At 34.5% G+C, this 21,928-nt stretch overlaps 1 protein-coding gene across 1 annotated transcript; it reads right to left on the reverse strand.

Moving 5' to 3' along the window:
* Nucleotides 1-329: 329 nt before the first annotated feature.
* lepa (leptin a) lies at nt 330-20,067 on the reverse strand. The gene is made up of 3 exons (XM_051930407.1): nt 19,756-20,067; nt 16,621-16,789; nt 330-1,204 (listed from the first exon to the last, which is right to left on the reverse strand). Exons 2-3 carry the CDS (start codon nt 16,768-16,770, stop codon nt 845-847), a joined length of 510 nt encoding a protein of 169 aa, XP_051786367.1. The 5' UTR covers nt 16,771-16,789; nt 19,756-20,067; the 3' UTR covers nt 330-844.
* Between the last annotated feature and the right edge of the window lie 1,861 nt (nt 20,068-21,928).

The raw sequence follows: 21,928 nt of genomic DNA on the forward strand, positions 1-21,928 counted from the left end.
GTTGCCAGATACTACAAGATATTATTGATTAATCTCAAGCTGTGGTCTAGACTCTAGTTTACCACAATGATTAAGGGTCATATAAAAATATATTGGTTGCTGTCACTTTTAATGAGGATTATTCATGACTCTTTAAGCAGTAAAGTGGCCCAAAGCTATTTAACCCATTAACATTCTAAGCCAGTTGGAACCAATTTATGTAATTAAAAAAACATTTGATCATTGCACCATTTTTTAACCACACTGGTTTCCTGCTTTGTTATGCCCTAGGAATGTTCATTAGCCTGTAGGAAGATGTTAGACTTGAAAAAATCAATGAGATAACTAAATGCAAACTTTCATATAAATAATTTACTAATGGTTTATACTTCTGTTTCAGTTCACAGTCATTTAACACCGCCCAGCCGGAATGGAACATAACCTCATAATTTGTTACAAAAATATATTTTAAAAGTTTTATATTCAGCCTTGGAATAGTATAATGTATTTATCTTTAAAAATGCATTGTATAAAAATATTTACTCATCAATTCAATATTAAAGGATGTATTGTACCAAAGAAAATGCATTATTACAATAATTATTTAAACCCACTAATTGTTACTGCGTTGTTCCTTCAACATAAGAGGTTATGGTAAGTTAAAGTTACGGAGGCTGTTTGCATTATAGCAGCACTGCAAACCACAAATGTATTCCTTTGTAAAATAGTACATCCATACAAGTCAGAGCAGGCTGTTGTACTCAGTGCTGACCAATATATAAATAGAAAGTGTAACATCATTAAAATAAAGACCGCTCTTAAATAACTTAATAATTTAAATAGTGTCTATTACATTCATTAATGATCAGCATTTTCCTAATTCATGAAAGTTGATGAACAGTTTATGAAGGTACTTCTGAAGTCTGTCCAAAGCCACATTTCCAATAGTGATGTGGAACATGGAATTATTCTGCAGAAAGTTCTGTAGGTTGCTAGTGTTCCTTGGTTCAGGTAGTTCACAGTTAATTGACCTTGCTAGTGCCTTAATTATGACCTGAATGTTAAAAAGATCGGCTAGAATTTGGTCCACATTGTTCATTGGCAGCTTAGAAAGAATCAGATGAAATATGTCCAGGGTTTCATCCACAGATCTTAATCCATCCAGTGGTGGGGAAGCTGGGATAACATCTAAGCCGCTAATGATGATGTTTGGAGATACCTTAAGCTGGTGAACAAAAAAAAAAAAAAACAACAGAATTGCATTATATTGATGCTTTTCTGGACATGCAAATAAGAATCTCAGTGTACTCTGTATATTTTCCTGTCTGTAAAATGAGACATCAGAGTGACTGGAAACCTTAGGAATAATTGGTTATCAATTTTGCTACTACTATATACCATGCATTATTGTATTTTTTTATTTTGAAATTATTTCTTGAATGTTTCCCAGTTTAAAGCCTTTCTGCGGCAGCTTTATGAAGATAATTTAATTCTTAATTTATGCTAATGATCTACAGTTACAATATATGTAGGAACAATATTTCCTTTCAGCAACAAATTCTGACCACTGACAGACTGAGGAGATCATTCCTCCCCCAAACTATTCGACTCTTCAATTCCACCCTTGGGGGGTAAACGTTAACATTATTCAAAGTTATTGTCTGTTTTTACCTGCATTTTTATTACTCTTTAATTTAATATTTTTTTTTGCATCAGTATGCTGCTGCTGGAGTATGTAAATTTCCCCTTGGGATTAATAAAGTATCTATCTATCTATCTATCTATCTATCTATCTATCTATCTATCTATCTATCTATCTATCTATCTATCTATCTATCTATCTATCTATCTATCTATCTATCTATCTATCTATCTATCTATCTATCTATCTATCTATCTATCTATCTATTTGTACATTTTTTAAAGCACACAAACAGGAACTACAAAGTTTGAAGTGTTTATCGGAACTTAGTGGTTAATAAACTAAAAGATTTGGCATTAGTTTGGTAAAATAACCTTTGGTTCACATTAGGAAGGTGTTATTTCTATGACTTTTGTCATCTTCTTTGGAAGACCTGTTTAATTTAGATGTTACACACAAGCCATCTCGATTGACATTGACTAGTAGTATAATGTGATATAATGCAAAGCTGAGAGTATTGACCCATGAAGTATAAAATGTGCACATGAAAAGTGGTTTAGAAGTTAAACAATAGATGGCTTAAAATGTTTTTAAAAGTAATCCAAATCAGGAATAACATATTGATGCTTTCAATCTAGAAATTATAATCAGTATGAAAGAAAATTAACTTTACAGTGTTGAGGCTGGGCTGGACTATTAGGAGCTTTTCATGTGTTTAGTTAATAATTATCAAGTCATATTAATATGTTTAGAATTATGATTATAATACACATTAGATTCTAAAGGTAGACTTTGTTACCCCCCCCCCCCCCCCAGAACTCCGTATTTAGTATTGTATTCTTTCTATTTGCTACCTTTAAAATATACCATTCAAAAACATTATGTACAGTTTCACTCATTGGAGATAGCATTTAGCTGTATCTATACATTATTTCTAATGACGCATCTATTGTGGTTTTTAACAAATATCTGTATGGATTGAAATATTATAGGAGTGATGACATCTTCTGCTTAAACAAGGGTAAAAACTAAATTCCTTTAGTTTGTGAAAATACAACACATAGTAAGAAATTGTGATTACTAAATGTAGAAAAACTACCACCCAGAACTGAATTAAGATGTTAGAGAATGTTATTTAAGAGCATAAATATTACTTTTTCTAAATCGGCATGCTTTTGAAAGTAATCTGTTCTTTAACACTCTGAATATGCTACCATTCAAGACCTGCGTTTTCCTTCTAAGACATATAGGAAAATTAAGACATTCTCTCACCATGCAGGTCACAGAAAAGTGTACATATTTATTCTAAGATGAATTTTGTGTATATTAAGCCTGCAAGAATAACGACTAGAAAGTACAGCTATATAACTTACATTTCTACACTGACTTCCATTTAAGTTTAGGGCCACTTAAATTGCCCTTTTAAACATTAAAAGCTATAAATTACCCCCTCTCGATTTAATTAACTTTGTGTACAGTAAGTTAGAAGATGAACATCTTCTAAAAATTGTAAGAGTAAATAAATTACTTTGTGAGGTGTAAGTTTAACTTACTGGGCCCAATAACACTGAATAATCTGTCTTTTACTGTAAAAGATGCTGAATCAGTCTTTGCATCTAAACGATTAGCTTAATGTACTGTTACTAAACATACTAGCTTATCGTTCATTGCAGATTTGCATATTTTTGTTTAATTATTTTAAGGAAATAAAGCTTAACAATTACTACCAAGTACAAATGACCCAAAAGAAAGGGATCTGTTGCACTATTTGACTTCTTCTCAGTATCTTATTGTGACCAGGCAATTTTTCCTGTTTGTGAAAGGAGACATCAAAGTGATTGGAAACCTTAGGAATAATTGGATATCAGCACAGAAATAAACCATGAAGTTTTTAATACATCTGCACAGTTTGTGCAGTTATGGCCTTTAGGTGCTGTCACACAAGTCTTGACCAGTAAACAGAAGCTAGCTGATGGAGGTTAGCAGAACTGGGGATATACATGGACTATGACTATAGCTTTACAAGGATCATAAACTAACCCGAATTAAGAATTTACATGCAGCAATTTTCTTGCCTGCAACACCCCCCCCCCCTTTTTTTTTGGTTGGAAAAGCATAATGTAGTTTGGCGTACCATGGAGAACATCCTCGACTAATTTGTGTTTGTTCTGTTTAATAAATGAAAAAAAGAAGTGTTCATCTCCTTTAAGCTCTTATCATGGAAACCGTATTGAAAAAGGATGGATTCAAAGAATAAAAAAATATTTTTCAAACATTTATTTTTTCAAATGGTTACTGAATTCATTCAATGAATATGTGTTAGTGCACATATTCATAAAGGAATAGAATCTTTCTCCAACTCCTGTACCTGTATATCCTTTTTCTTTATAAACCTCAGACTAGTGCTGGGCGGTATACCGGTTCATACCGAAAACCGTTTTTTATTTTTTTTTATGATATGGATTTTTCTTATACCGCAACACCGGTTTAAATTGCCTAAACGGCGTTCGGAACGTGGCGCAGCGGGAAACTGTTTAAGTGGGGACCTTTTTCACTGCTACACCGCTAAACACAGATTTGTTGCACTAGGGCTCTTTTTCACTGCTACACCACCAAATAGTGGGCGGTAGCATAGGTATTCTGCGCAGTGAAAATGGACAGAGAACATTCTGAAACTGAACTAAAAGTAAAGTTGAACATGTGATGAACAGAAGAACTTTTGCAAAAAAAAAGGAGTCACATCCGTCGCCTGGAGATACCTTAGTTTTAAAAGGTCAGATGTGTAAATACTGTTTCTATACTACTGGATAATACTGCAAGCCAAGTTGTACTTGTTTTTGTACTTGCTAGTGTATGTTTTGCTTGTATTCATTCTGCGATGTGCTATCGACTCGTTCAGAGATGGGCACAACTCTGAATGGATGGCATAATTAAACATGTATAACGAATATATTTTTAAAGTTCTGAACACTCCGTCGGCTAAGTTAATAACTAGTTTTAATTTCACAAAGACGTTTATCGTGTGGTGATTAACACAAAGTATTTGATGTGCTGCATTAACTTGTGACGGGATTTGAGAAAATCTAGTAAATTAAACATTGATTTTAGGATGAAGTTTAGTTTACAACATTCTACTTTAATTATAAAATAAACTGAGAATAAAATGGAAATGTCGACTTTAATCTTGACATAGTCAACATGTCGAATTTATTCTCGACATATAGTTTGTTTTTATCTTCAGTGTCCATATTTTTTTTTCTTCACAGTGGCCCTAATGCGCTTCCATAGGGCTATACCACAAACAGCATTATAAATGCAAGTTGCAGTTTTTATTATTTATGTATATAGCTTAGCTTGAAGCAAGGTCCATATTAATGCAGTTTGCCTAAATGATGGTACAGTTGGTAAGATGTCATGACATTGTCATCACCAAGATTGCACTTGTTTTATTTTATTTTAATTTGGTGAATACTGTGTAATGCACCTGGGCTTGAAGCCTTGAAGTAATGGTGCAACTATCAGTAATACTATTATGTATTTTATTGTTATTATTTATTAGTTTAAATATTATGCAGTTTAATGATGGTAAAATTATTTAAAAAGTCACTTTAACGTGTCAGTGGACAGAGATTGTTAACATTAACAGAAAGTGTAGTTGGTTTACAAAAAATATTTACTATTTATTCCTTTTCTAAGACGTGTTCAGTGCAATCCAACTTTTGACAAACACCTCTGGATATTTTACTAAGTCTAAATGCCTCTTTGGATGGTTGAAAATATGTTGTCAAAATCATAGTTTAAGCTTTTGCAAAATTTGTTCAATTAAAGGTTCTATATTTTGACTGCATCTGTCATGCAATGTGATTCCTTCTCTTTAGTGCCACCCCCTTGAAAACTATCACTTTATGGGGCCATGCAAACCTGGATTAATATTTGTGTGCACATTAAAATGTCTTTTTGTACAATGTACAATTCTCATAACAGTCTAATAGGTTATTCTTAGCCAGTCTACTGCAGTAATTGCAGTGGAAAATGTGGTTAACATCCACTCATGCATGGGGAAAAAAAATACCATCTAATACCGTGAAACCGGCAGAATTTAGAAAAATACCGTGATATAGAATTTTGGTCATACCGCCCACCTCTACCTCAGACACTCAAAAAACTAAGCATGTTTCCAAAAAATCCACTGTTCTAATGAAATAATAAGTTTACCTTTACAATATTTAAAGACAAATCTGACCAGTATAAACAAGTGTGTGACTGTGCCCGGCAATGCACTAGCATCCAGCCCCAAGCTTTCCCAACTCTATAACTGAAAAATGGGTTAGAAAAATGAATTGATAAATATCATGTATTGTAATATGCCTTTTTGCAGGAGGAATGTTTAATAATATAATAACGCCTTAGTGCATTGAGACCAAGGATTCTTAAGCACTTTATTATATTGACTTAATTTTGTCAATTAATATCATGAGTTCAGAAATGCTAATATTGTGGTATTACTTGGAGGAAAACTAAAAAACAATGCTTAGAGAATGAGAGAGTATTCTATCTTGCCTTGCACTTGCATGGTAAAAGCTTAAATCTGTCTAGGAATAAAACCATTTGCCACTACATTACAGGATAACGAGTATTATGATGTACAAAATACACCTTACAGAACATTCGTAGTTTCACTAAAACTATTCAAGCTCTAAAGTTAAAAATATATAAACCAAATTAATGAGGAAAATGACAGTCTTGTGTGATTAATTAAGTCATATGGTAGGTTAAAAAATAAATAACTGTTGGGTTAAAGCTGTCTGGATGAATTTCTTTTTTAAAGCAGCTGCCTTCCTGAGGCTGATTTTTTTCCTTTGTTCCTGGCCACACACAAAGCTTTTTAGCTGAGTCATGCTTTCCTTTTTATTTCTTAACTGCATGCAGCAAGCTATACAAGCTGCCTCACATAGCCAGACTTGCAGGGTGAAGCCAGACGGTCTGTCTAGCTATTATAAAATAGGCCTGTGGCTAATGGAAATATTCTTTCAAAGTCATTTAAAAAAATTGTATCATAAGAATTAATTTTTTGTAAGTTTTATTTTTTCATTTAAAACTTAATAAACATAACCACAGTTTGATCTAATAATTTCAGTTTTCTTTTGTATTGAACAGCAAATAATTGTAATTAAACAGGAAACTCTAAAACATTCACTTCTGTTCAACAGTTTTATAACACCTGCATTTTTCCATTTTATGTTCAAATTTAAGTATTTTGAATCCAGTGTATAACCTCAGATAGTACACAGGAAAGTAAACATACATTACAAAAAAAAAGTTTAGGTTACCCAAAATAATAAAAAATAATACAATTTTCTGAGTGATACAAAAAGACCCTTTTCGGGGAACAAGTAATGGGTTAACAACTTACAGCTTTTCTGTAGCAAGGGAAGTTAATTAAGCATTGAAAGCTGACTTTGGGTCTGCTAGACATGTATTGTCAGAATTTCCAAGTCTCTTTTGCAAGTTCTTTTAAGGAAAGACCTACACATTTAAGGGTTATAATGGTCTGTCTGGCTTAACATTGTCCAAATGATGCTTCAAGAGGGTGTAGTGACAGTTTTTATACAAGCAGAGGGTTTATAAGTATTCAACAAAAGTTGGGACACTTGTAGGAATTGTATGCATCACCTTTCAAGGTTTAATTGACTTGCATTGCTGCAAGAAAGTTGTAAGTTGTTAACCCATTACTTGTTACCGGAAAAAGACCTTCCTGTAAAATTACATTATTTTTCAGTTTTTGGTGCACTAACCTTTTTTAACATCTGGCAGTTACTGCTTATGTATATACTATTTCAGGTTATTCACTGAACTTGATTGGTGTAAATTTCAATAAAAAAACGGGAAACATGGAGGTGTTCTTTTCACTGGTAGTGTATATTTTAGAGTTTCCTGTTAAATTACAATCATTTTCCATTGTTGATGAGAAAGGAATCCATCTTGTACTAATGAATGCTTTAATGTTCCTGACATTTAGATACAACAAGTCAAGCACCTCATATATAAGAATAGATTGGGTGTCTGTGGTATGAAATGCTTAGTCTGCATGTGGGAAAATGAAAAGATTTTAATATGCGTGAACAACTTGGTGGGGGTTGGAAGAAAACTCTTAGAAAGCAGACAAGAGCAATATTAAAATGTATCTAGTGCAGCGCAGCCCTATAATTTTTGAGAATATTTAAGGTTTAAGGTTTCTTTATTTAGTCATGTTTACACAAGAAAACATGAAATTTGCCTTCTCAGTTGCATCTGATCACAGACAGAATGAAATAAAACAGACAAATAGAGACAAGACAGGTTAAGGTAAGGCAGTTAGATAATACATATTTACACCAAAAAAAAAGGTTACAGGATATATATCAAAACCTTAATCATTATCTCCGATATTTCTTATTGAAAAGTCGTATGGCACTAGGAAGAAAGAAGTTTCTGGAGCGATTTGTGTGGGTTTTCAAAGCGACTATCCTTCCTGATTTACTGAAGTTTAGTTCTACATGTAATGGATGTCTGTCATCAGTTGAGATGATTTCCAGTTTCTTTAACATTGCCCTCTGACACACACAAGTCAAATCATCTACATCAGCCTCAATAACTTTAGCTGCATACTTCATAATCTGCTGGAGCTTTTTTGAGTTTTGGTTTGTCAGACTATTAAACCAGGCAATGAAACTGAAAGTGATCACAGACTGGATCAGACTGTGATAAAAGGACAACATGAGGTCCTTGTCTACTTTAAATAGTTTGAGTTTATGGAGGAGAAATAAGCGTTGGTTGCATTTAGTGAATATTTTTTTTGTATTTCTATTCCAGTTAAGATTGTTATCTAGGTAAGTTCCTAAGTATTTATATTCAGTCACTATTTCTACCTCCTCTCCCAGAACTACAATGGGTGAACATACAGATTTCTGTCTCTTCATTTCTTTGGTCTAATCAAAAAGCAATATGTTGACAGCTTCCCAAAAAGAAAATTAAATTGACAAGACAGTGTCAAAAGAATCAACTATACAAAATGCAAATCAAAAAAAGGTAAAAAAAAAATGAAATTAGTGTTTGCTTACCAACTATAACTGGGAAATCTGATAAAATACTGTAAATTGAATAAACCTGGCAGAATTCTGGTTATATAGTCTTCAATAAGATGCTGCAGATGTTCTATCAAACAGTTGTGGCGAGCGCCCTCTTCTATGCAGTGGTGTGCTGGGGAGGCAGCATTAAGAGGAAAGACGCCTCACGCCTGGACAAACTGGTGAGGAAGGCAGGCTCTATTGTTGGCATGGAGCTGGACAGTTTGACATCTGTGGCAGAGCGAAGGGCGCTCAGCAGGCTCCTATCAATTATGGAGAATCCACTGCATCCACTAAATAATGTCATCTCCAGACAGAAGAGCAGCTTCAGCGACAGACTGCTGTCACTGTCCTGCTCCACAGACAGATTGAGGAGATCGTTCCTCCCCCAAACTATGCGACTCTTTAATTCCACCAGGGGGGGTAAACGTTAATATTTAACATTATACATAGTTATTGTCTGTTTTTCTGTTTTTTTTTGTTTTTTTTTCACCTGTATTATTATCATTCTTTAATTTAATATTATTTATTGTATCAGTATGCTGCTGCTGAAGAATGTGAATTTCCCATCGGGATTAATAAAGTATCTATCTATCTATCTATCTATCTATCTATCTATCTATCTATCTATCTATCTATCTATCTATCTATCTATCTATCTATCTATCTATCTATCTATCTATCTATCTATCTATCTATCTATCTATATATAAGAAATTCTTTTTTAATCTGCATAAAAAGTGAAGCTACTATAATTTGTTGCTAAAATGTGCCTCTGTCCTTCATGACCTATAATTGGAATAAATGAGTTTGAAAACATAGTAAAATAACAAACAACAATCTTAGTCACATTGTGAGGGTCACTCCCTCACACTGAGGTAATTTGCAGTTGGCAATTAACCAAACCTGCACACCTTTACCATTGGAATGTGGCACGATAATCGGAGTACCCTGAGAAAAATTGAAGTAGGCTCTCAAACATTCATATTCTTCCCAGACAATAACCTAGGGCGTGATTTGAACCCAAAATTATCTGGAACCTTGAAGCACCACTATGCCTGAAAATGTTGTTTCAGTATGTTACATTATGCCCGTTCATTTCCTGAGTGTAGAATGATACAAAGTAAATATGTTCTTACAGCATCTTTGCTCTTGTGATATGTTTAAAATTGTATTTCTAAGGTTTCATTCTGTACCAGTTCTGTAAATCTAAGAAGCATTGAACTACTGAATGAGTTATCATAAATACTGGTTTAATATTGTGCTAAATGTAACAATGAATCAACATAATATACCCACTGACACTTACTTTATATATTGTAATGATTATTTTAAATGGATTTAGTTGTAATAACTGCTTGATTTTTCATGTAGATACATCTACTATGTGCACATACTGTACAGCTTGCCAAAGAAAAAGCTTAGTCAGATAATAACTCTCTCTAAATGTTAGCAGTTTTCCTTCAAATCCCCTTAAGGACTATCAAAATAAAGACTTTTCCCTTATGAATGTCGACTGTAATCAATATCCAGATGTTCATGACAGTTTGTAACTGCCAGTCAGACTGCTTTCTGTGCAGTGATCTCACATTATTTCCTGTGCAGTTATTCAGACTCTCGCAGAATTCTAATCCTAAAGGAACACATGCATAATTGCAAAGTCTACACAGAACTCTGGACAGGAAGCACGCAAATCACATGACTAAGTGTTATGTGCGTACAAGAAACCAGTCAGCAGCTGCCAATTAAAATGGTTGAACAAAGTTCTCAACATGTTTTTTTTTTTTTTTTAAATTAGAGTTGGTATGTCAATGCCAATGCTTTTACTGTGATTTGACTTTGTGATCTACATTTATTTCTACATACTTTACTTAATATGATTGGCACAGCACTTTACCTAGAGCTGTTATTTTCAAATAACTTTTTAACACATCATAGGTAAATTGTCCTTACTGCCCGGAGCTGGATAAACACATTAGAAAATGAATGGATGGATGTATAAATTATTTAGTGGCCAAAGGTAAATGTAGTATATTTATTTTGAGCGCTAAAATATTTTTGTAGCAAGTTTTTAGACGTACATTATATTATGTAAATTAAATGACGTCATCCTTGAAGAAAAAGCTTTCTTCAAACAATATGATTATAACTTATGATACTGAGTACAACTGTCTTGGTTTACTGTCTTAAACTGTGTTAAACATTGCATATTTAAAGCATGCAATTGTGGTAAAATTTTGGTAAAATCACGCCTGGACAAACTGGTGAGGAAGGTAGGCTCTATTGTTGGCATGGAGCTGGACAGTGTAACATCTGTGGCAGAGCGAAGGGCGCTCAGCAGGCTCCTATCAATTATGGAGAATCCACTGCATCCACTTAACCCTTTAACCGCCAACTCCCTAAATATTCCCCACGCCAGGCGAAATCTGAACAATTTTTGTTTTTTTACTTTTTTACATTTTTTTTACATTTTTTACATTTATTCAAGCAGTATTGACCACTAAATGTTGTGCAAGTTGCCAGTGTATACACGAAATCTATAAATGTAACCTGAATTCTCAGCTAAGCAAAACATCTTGATACCAAACCGTGCCCTTTTCAATGGTAGATACTGTCGAAACTGTAAGCGGCCCTTCCACGACAATAAACTTTCATCAACTGCAACTGACGGTCCTGGCATGTAGGGCAACTGAAATGCTTCAAATAAATGATCAATCAAAGGACGTAGCTTGAACAAGTGGTCGCGGTTTGGATCTTTCTTATCTGGCTCGTTTCTGTTGTCATTCAAATGAAAGAATTTCAGCAGCAAAGAGAATCGGTTACGTGTCATGACAGCTGCAAAAATAGGTGTTGCATACATAGGATCTGTAGACCAGTACATCTCAATATCTGGTTTTCTGATTATTCCCATCAACATCAAAATCCCAATGAATTTTTTCATTTCGTTTTCATCAGTGTCAAACCAAGCACGAACACGGGAATGTGTAGGTAAATTGGGATTTTTCTCAATAAACTGTGCTGCATACAGATTTGTCTGATGAACAAAATGTCTGATCAAATCAGGTGACACAAACAGCTCATAAAACTGCTCAGCAGTGTAATTGTTTACATCAACAATAAAGCCACATGTTGCCTCAAACGAATGCAGAAAAGGTAGTTCACCACGGGCAGCAGCCCAGCTGAGATGCTGGGGATACACCCACTCAGCGCCGTCATCCGATGCCTCTTCATTCACAATATCATGCAGCGCACGTTGCTGCTCATCACTGTCACTAAAATCTTCTTCAGAACTGCTACAATCATGATCAGAACTGTCCAAAATCGCCTGCAAAGCCTCACTTGAAGTCAGTTTACGTTTCGCCATATTCACAGCTGTTACATGCGAATCACGTCACATGACCGGCCAAAACAACCACAGACTTGTCGAAATACAACGTAGTAATAATACCCACGCCAAACCGTCAGTTATACTACTTGCCAGGCATTCATATAACCACAGGCAAATGTGCCGGATAATTCCGGCAGTATGGCGTTAGCATTAAAACAGCGGTGCCGGATATATCCGGCAGAGGGCGGTGAAGGGGTTAATAGTATCATCTCCAGACAGAAGAGCAGCTTCAGTGACAGACTGCTGTCACTGTCCAGCTTCAGTGACAGACTGCTGTCACTGTCCTGCTCCACTGACAGATTGAGGAGATCGTTCCTCCCCCAAACTATGCAACTCTTAAATTCCATCCGGGGGGGTAAACGTTAACATTTAACATTATACATAGTTATTGTCTGTTTTTCACCTGCATTATTATCATTCTTTAATTTAATATTATTTATTGTATCAGTATGCTGCTGCTGGAGAATGTGAATTTCTCATTGGGATTAATAATGTATCTATCTATCTATCTATCTATCTATCTATCTATCTATCTATCTATCTATCTATCTATCTATCTATCTATCTATCTATCTATCTATCTATCTATCTATCTATCTATCTATCTATCTATCTATCTAAAAAATGGTATGTAGTTATTAATTATTAATGGTGTATGACTGAAAGTCTATGTGCAAAGAGGACAATATACCCTGAGGAAACTGAAATTTTAGAGATGGGATTTAGCATTGTATTAACTTTTTTCCCTTTTGCAGGTTCACCATGGAATTTCTTATCCCTGTATAAAAACCTGCACTGGCTATCTTTTATTGGATTTTTTGTTGTATTTCTTTTTTTATTTTGGCTTTTTAAATATTGTGTATATTCACAAGATTGGTTCCATAGGATGAAATCACAAAGCATTCTGTAGTGCGGAACCCCTTTATTACAGTATGTGGTATAATCTACAATATGTCAAGTGTCCCATTTCAGGCAAATGTTATTTTGTTTTTAAATCCACATGTTTGGGTTGTGGCCAGAGATTTTCCAAGCAACACTGACTTCAAGGCAGATTCCAATGATGATACTATCCAGCCCGTCAAACTTCAGACCAACTCACCCAACCACAAGTTTAGATCAACCTAACCTACATGTTTTTGGAATGCTTGAGAAAAAAAACAGAATACATGTAGCAGATAATGAGGAGAACATGCAAACATCTCATAGAATGATCGAGTCAGCATTTAAACTGCTCTTGGGGCATTGCTAACTACCCCTGTGCTGCACGCTAGTAGATGCTACATGTAAGATTACTTGATACAGGAGGAGTTGGTTACTGTTCTCACCAAAAACCAAAACGAAAATTTGACAGGGAACGTGTATATTTACTGCAACAAAGACACCACATTTTGGAGAAATTGGGAAATGATGACACCTTTGATCAAGCAGGGAAATGCAATCAAATCAGCCAAAAAATAAAGACTTGTATGTAATAATTAATATCACTGAGTCGTTATTACAATGTGTTGTGACGTAACAAATATATTGCAACTTAAAAGTGATGAATGTGGTGTACAGACTATATTTTAATTCCCTTTTAAGAGGACCGATGCTGTGTATTTGCACTGAAGAATTTGTTTGGTTTTTCATCAGTCTTTTTTCACTTCTCAGGGAACTGATCGACAGGACAGGAATATCTTAGCCAAATTTCATTTCATCATGCCCTCTGTGCTAGAAGTCATTAACTGACTTATGGGATGCTATATCCCGTTTTTGTATGGTGTGGTTGCACGTAAATAAAAAATAATGTGTTTTTGATAAGATAAAAAAGCCAAATTGTAGCAGTGTCTTGTTCTTCTAACATAATCTGTGCAATGTACTGCACTCCTATTGCAATAAAAGCACCTAGAAGAAATGAAGTTGCTTTTGTTAACCATGAGACGTGATATTTCATTAATGCACAAATCGGCTATGGTGCTAGATGTGGTTAACAAATGTTATTTCTCAGTGGTGAGGCAAAGTAGCTTTGGCAGATGAGACAGTACTGTACATGGTGAAAGTCTTGTTGGTAAGGTAACTAGCTGAACCCTCAGTATTTCATATGGCCTATACAATTCCTTGTAACAGTAATCACATCATTTCATGTGCCAGGTGATATTGACTACCAACTCACATGCAGTTGCCTTATACCTTTCCCAGATGGGTAAAATTCCCAGAAATGTGCGTACTCCAGATTTTATAAATCTAATTTATTTTTGCATATGCATTTTCTTGTTTTTTTGGTGTGTGCATATCTTCACACTAGAATACATGAAACTTTTTTTTAAATGAGGCCCCTGTTCTCCTGCTTTTTCTGTCACTTGGGAGATTTTTCCTGAAAAACAATTTTATGTATGCTTTCACATCCATGGTATAGACCACCAAAATTGTTTCATCTTAGAGCACACCTGTTGGCTCTTCACTATTGGTAGATTTCATGTTCTAGGTAGATTCAATTTGATTTAGTGTGCTTGGATTAAGTGGAAGGGGTGGCACGGTGGCACAGTGGGTAGCGCTGCTGCCTCGCAGTTGGGAGACCTGGGGACCTGGGTTCACTTCCCGGGTCCTCCCTGCGTGGAGTTTGCATGTTCTCCCCGTGTCTGCGTGAGTTTCCTTCCACAGTCCAAAGACATGCAGGTTAGGTGGATTGGCGATCCTAAATTGTCCCTAGTGTGTGCTTGGTCTGTGTGTAGGTGTGTGTGTGTCCTGCGGTGGGTTGGCGCCCTGCCCAGGATTGATTCCTGCCTTGTGCCCTGTGTTGGCTGGGATTGGCTCCAGCAGACCCCTGTGACCCTGTGTTTGGATTCAGCGGGTTGGAAAATGGATGGATGGATGGATAGAAGAAAATTTGATTTTAAATTTATTGTTGGACATACAGTAGGTTAACTGCCCAGCATGCTCCAACTGCTTATGGCCAATCAAGGTACATTTTAAGATGATATTATATTATGGTGCTGTGGTATTAAAATAAATCTCTCTGACAGTGCATCCTGCTTGATCCAGAGAGCCACTGTGGTGTGAGGTACTTCATTGGAATGCCTGCCACATTTCTTTCTCCATCTATGATATTTATTTATCAAATGCTTTCTTATTTGACATTATTAAAAAAAGACTTACTGTACGTGTTGATTACCAGAATATACAAGTATATTCTGACCTGCTGGCTGCCCAGAAAATAAAAAAGCTTAATTTCTTCCATTTCCTGATTCTCTAGTTGGTGTTATCACCTTGGATCCAAAAGCCACAGGTTTTTCACTTCTTTGAAAAATATATGGTATCTGTGCCTTGCCCACTTTCACACAGTTAACACTTCCTTAATTTATCTGTCATTATTTACTCTATTAATCTGTTCTTCCGCCTCCTGTGACATATACAACAGGAGTTTTCTCTACTAACTCCAATTTTTCAGTGAGAGTGTTACTCAATTTGTATTGCCTTGAGTCTTCAGTTGAAGCACCATCTAACATCTTAGGTTGATAATTGTGTTCTCCAGAGGTAGTAACATTACAAAGTTTACAAAACCAAATCACACGCTGTTGCCTTACACCTTTCTTTGTTTTTCTTGCTTGAATATATTGTCTCCTTTTGCATTTTTGGGCGGGAAGACAGATGTGCTAGCAGTTGTGACAGACTTGAGGCTATGCTGGGGTAGAAGAATGGTAAGAGACCTTTAGGCCAATGGAGAGTAACACTTGGAAGACCACCCAAAAACTGACTGAAAAGAATAAATACTTGTTTAGTTAACTTGTAACAGAGTGTAGGAATTATTATTTTCTGTTATGTTTACTTGCTACTTTGTATTCTATGTGGGTGTTTCCTTCCTTAGTGTTTGTTTCTTGGCTTTCTTGACTTTATATACCTTCTCTGTAGCTTAAATATACTGTATGTGAATCTCTTGTGAAGACTGAATGTTGATGCTTTCCATTAAATAACACTATAGTAGACTAAGCAGTTTATAGTAAAATGCCTTTCACCCATCCTTTCATGTCAGACTTCTCCTCAGTAAAACAAAAATAGTCAGTCAGTCATTCTTCAACCCGCTATATCCTAACACAGCATCACAGGGATCTGCCAGAGCCAATCCCAGCCAACACAGGGCGCAAGGCAGGAACAAATCCCTGGGCATGGTGCCAGCCCACCGCAGGACACACACACCCACACACCAAGCACACACTTAGGGACAATTTAGGATCACCAATGCACCTAACCTGCATGCCTTTGGACTGTGGGAGGAAACCCATGCAGACCTCCTTACTACGAGGCAGCAGTGCTACCACTGTGCTACCGTGCCGCCCCAACAAAAATAGTTCTCCATATTATTATAAACCTTGAAAATATGTTAGATTAAAAAATAAAATAAGAAATATTATCACAAAGAAAAATACAAATACTTCTGCAGTTGCTGTATGTATTCATTATGAATCAAATATATTATATACAGTATTATGTTCAATGTCTCCAAGAGTGAAGGTAATAGAAAGCCATACCTCACTAGTGTGCTTCTGAATTCTAATGATCGTTGTTTGCACCAATAATTTGGCATCATTCTTCACTTTGTCGTCTAGAACAGGTATGCTATGGCAGACTGAAAGCAACACCCATGAACAAAAGCAAAGAGGGTTCACAGAATATTTCATTCTTCAGTTCTTCAAAATCCTGGAAAAAATATATAGCAGTAAGTATTGTTATTATGTCTATGGTTATTTAAACTTTTTTTAAAATAAACATTATGTCAAATCATTTACTGGAATTATTTCATTCATGCATTCATTTTTCCAAACAAATATTTTTGCTAGAGCCTCATGTTATTTTGAATTGAATGAAGTGGTTTTGGGAATGTTATGTTACTTATTACTAGACCCCATTCTGGATTTTCATTCATTTTATCTCCCCAGGTTTGTTTCCTCCTATATAGTATACTGTATGTAGACTTTTCTTTCTCTCTTTTCTTTCTGTCTTAGTCACACACATGATTAAGGCTACATAGCCAAAATTAAGTGTCTCAAAACTTCTTTTCCTATCTTTAAATGTTTTATTGCACGACACTATAAGGATCCATAGCCTATTCCTCCCATGTGAGAAGTAAAGCAGGGGCCATCCATGAAGTGGACACTACTTCCTTATAAGTTACAGTCATTCACTCACTCAAATGGGGCCAAATTAGTGTGGTCGGTCAGCTTAACTTGCACAACCTTGAAGTATGTGAGAAAATCAGAGTTCTCGAAGAAAAACCCACTTGGACACAAAGAAAACAAAACACCATAGAGACAAAGTTAAGTGCTACACCACCTTGCCTCCATATTTAAATTAAGATAAAATGTACATTTTCTTCCTTGGTATGTTCAGAAGTTATTAAATGAGTTTTTTTTTTGCATTTATATTTCTAAATTTTACTAGTGAAATAAGTAAAAATCTGCATGTTAGTTCAATTGTAATCTATTATATTAACTGTTTGAATTAGGAAGAAAAAAAATTGCACATGTGTATTTGCCACTATATTCATTGCATACTGTATGTGAAAAGAAATTAGGGATTCCATTTGAAAACCATTCTTTTCATATTTAATACATCACACTAATTTTACATTTTACTTAAGACCTTTTGCTATAGTATTTTGTATTTGTTTTATTTGATTACTATAAATCAGTGATGGAATGAGACAAAAAACAGAATCTACCTAAAAGTATAACAAATATCCAAAGTTGTTTTGATTACTGCATACTTGAATAAGTACAGCACATTGCAGCAATGTTTATTTTTGTGATCCTCTAATTCAGAGCATGTTAGGGAATCTGTATAATTGTTGCTTAATACAGAAATGTTTACAGCTCCTTTGGGAACCTCCAAGAATTTCCTAGTTTCTCTGTCTTTACAGCTCCTTGAAAAACAGTGCAATGTTCCATCAGTTTGATGAAGGCAAGCTTAGCTCTAGAGCGCCACAGTTTTCAGTGTTTTTTCTTTCAAGCAAACTTCTAATCACTAATGACTTTCATTAGCACCATGAAAAGATGTGATTCTCATTTGCTCATTGCTCTAATCTAATTGTGCTATCTGAAACTACTAAACTGATCACAATCTGTTTAGATGATATGAAATCAAAATAGTTGTGTTAATATAAATGGAAGTTGAACTCTGATAATAAAAATTGAATGCACCTTCACGCAGTATTAATAATAAAAAACAAAAAATCGCAAGACAACAGTGATGAGTATTAATGGATTATTTAATGATGCAGAAAGTGTGCCCTATGACAGCCTATCGCTACTTTTAGGATTTGTTTCTACTTTTTGGATAGTAAAGTTAATTACATTTATTACACTTCCTCCATTCATCTAATTCTTCACACACTCTTTAACCAAAAAAAAAAAAACTACTCTCTGTCATAGTTTTATATCTCCACACCCAGCCCTAATCAGACCATGACACAGCAGTCATGCCAAGAGTTTAATTTTAATTCTAGTTAAATAATGAATATTCCAACTTGGAACACAAATGAGCAAACACACTTTTCTGAACGAATAGACCTGGTCATGTTTTATTGTAATCAGATTTCTATTCAAATCCTTCAGAACTGATCCATGCTAGTGAGAAACATTAATAGTCATTATATATCAGAAAAGGCACACTTAGAGTAGCACAATGGACTAGAGTGAGGTAAAATGTGATATTTTGTCAAGCTGTTATTTATCTTTGTGAATGCAGTATAACTGGAAGGTTCAAATTACCTGATAAAGCTTAATTAAAGATAGGTGGATAATAAAAGTATATGAATTTCAACGATGAAATAAAATGTTTATATTTATTGTTTCCAAAATACAGCCTAATTATTGTAGCTAATGATAAAGGCATTGGCCAAAGTTCATTGCTCATGTGAAAAATGTGATTACAAATATATTTTTAAAGTACACATTATAACATTCTTCTTTGAATACATATACGACCAGTATTTGGATTTCCTCACCTAAGTGTTTTGTTAAAATGCACAAAATGTATTACACATATAATATATACAGGCAAAATGTAAAAATACATGTCTTTCACTTTTAAAATAAATACAGAAATAAATATTGACTGATGCAAATTCATAGGTCATTTACACATTGTGTGTGTATCCATATTCTAATGAAGATCATGCTTTTTAACAAGCTCCTCGGAATAATGCAGAAAATAAAGCTCAATAGTCTTTATTCTTTCAAGTTTCTATTATTACAGCTTTGAATGCTATCAAGACCGAAATGTGATCTTTCAATGTGCTGTTTTACTGCCAAAAAGAGCATCTTGCTTTACTTAACAGAGTAAAAGCAAATGTTTAGCATATTAAAAAGTTATTACATTTTTTAAAATAAATAAAATGGTTGCAATTTTTCAAATGTCTTGTGGAAAACAGGTTGTTTTATATTTATTGTAAAAAATTATTTTAAAAAATTTACAGAAATCCAACTATTAGATGTTATATACCAGGTGCTTTAAATATTAAATGAATACTCAACTTTCATAAATTGCAAATTCACACTTCTATCTTGAGAACAGAATGAGATTTTATTTAGTCATTGTTTAAAATATAAAGTAAAAAAAGTAAGAGCAACAAGTATAAAAGTACAATTTGGAGATTGAAATCTTACCTTCTGATGTCCAGTCTCTGCTGTGAAATGTTAATCCCATTAAACTAGCAGCTTTCCCTTTTATAGCAGAGTGAATGAATCATCCTCTTCAGTCATCAATAATCATCAGCATGGGAATACCTTGCACCCAAAGCAAATGACAAAACATGTGTATCAGCCTCTTTCTCTTACTTATATGATTTGAAAAAATGCTAAAAAAAAAAAACAGAATAAAAAGGAAAGATTTAAACACTGACTTCTGTTTTGAGCTTTCATAAAAGTGAAAGAACCTTTTTGTAAATAGTGGGCTTTACAAGTTATTATGCAACAAGTAAAAACTTCTGTTAGGAGAACTCTGATACATTTATCATTTTATAATACTAAGTGTAAGTGAGTTGAGGAATGTTATCATACAGGCCTGTCAGATGTTTTCCTGAGTAAATGCGTGGGTTAGTCCTAGAAACCTATAATTATTTAAAAACGAAACAATACAGACAGAAACCTCAAGACATTACATATTCATGTCATTTACAGAGTTTTTCAAGTATTAATATGGTCTTAAATTATTAAATAGTAGTACAAAAGTATTTTGCAAAGAAAAAAATTCCCATTCCTTAAATTATACCTGTAATACAAAACCTGTGGATGTGTTTTTGGTATATTCAGCCCTGTAAAATTTTTTTTATGTTTATTTCCAAAATAAAGGTACCATTTTACTGTATAGGAGTTAAAATATGCCTTACTGCAAATTCACCAACTATACCAAAACTTGACACAGGACTTGTTAATTCAGTAAATCAGTCTCAAGAGGAGAATCTTTTTTCTGTTGTGACTGACAAAGGGTTTCTTTAAATGAATAAATAACGTATGCAGATGTTACTGGACTCTGAAAACTGTCACTATGTAACAATTTGAGTATTTTCTTAAAGAAGGTGATTAACTTTTAATCATCTGGACACCACCCATAGACAGTTGCTACTAAGAAGAGTGTGATTCCTAGCCTCCCAAAGCAAACCGTCAATTAGTGTACAATCTGAGACAATCAGAGGAAGAAGATGGATGTTTAAAGAAAGAGCAAATTTTCACCTAATGCAAAATGAATTAGACAGATTGCTTCATGGTTTAGAAGGGGTAAGGGAAAGAGAGTGAATTTGTGACTCTCCCATAGCACTTATTTTTTGCACATATTTTATTTAGGTCATAGGTCATATTCTTTCTCCTTTGGCCTGATTTTAGGTGTCCGACATTTCCCTACCAGAATACTGAAACAGGTTATCCTATCTGCATAATATTACTAAGGCAAGATGGTGTAAAGGATTCCATATACATAGTCACTCCAAAGGTAGGTATTAAGACAGAGTTCATGTAGGAAAGTTAATTTCTTTGAAGTACAAATGAGTTTTCAGTGGTGCAATGGTCTTGGAAGCCACAAGAGGGCACTGTTGCTTGATGGTCATCAGACTTTCAAGTCCCAGTCACACCTTGGAAATGACTCTTTATGCAAAGTTCACTTTAGTAGTTTTTTTGTGTCTGCTCCCTGCAGAGTTGGAGGATGGGGTAGGGGTTGGTGGGTGTCTCATGCAGTTTTACTGGCAAGGAGGAAGACGGGGAAGGGAAAAGAAAAGAAGTATATAGTGGGGTTCTGATTAAAAAAATGGGGGAGGCCAAACTATGTTAAAAATAAAGTAAAACCAATATAACTAACTACTGTGCTGACACAGCGTTTCCTTTTGTCTGTCTTCCTTCCATATAACTGACACTGCACAAAATATGAGGCAATAAATTCAATTTATTCTATTCTTCTTGGTCCTTGTCTTTGTAATTTGTTTTACATATAGCAGTTTTCCTTCTTTCTGGGACAGAGATTTACTTTAATATCAAAACCAATCCCACAAATCTAAAATGAAGGAAGTGATTCAATCACCTTAATCCTCTTTCACAAGCAGTAATTTCACTGCAACCGGTTTTTATTATGCCATGATCTCACAACTATTCATCTTTAAAAATTGTTAATGTGTTGTTACTTAGTGAGGATTTGTATGAAAGGCTGGTCTTTTTCTATCTGAATTTTTAAGAACAAAAAATGTTTCAGGAATATTTTAAAACACTACATTATGGTGAATAATCACCTTAAAAGCATACAAAAAGAAATCAGCTTTGCTCTGTGTATGTTAGATACACTTGGTTCCAGATC

This window comes from Erpetoichthys calabaricus, chromosome 1 (assembly GCF_900747795.2).
Source record: "Erpetoichthys calabaricus chromosome 1, fErpCal1.3, whole genome shotgun sequence".
NCBI classification, from domain to species: Eukaryota; Metazoa; Chordata; class Cladistia; order Polypteriformes; family Polypteridae; genus Erpetoichthys; species Erpetoichthys calabaricus.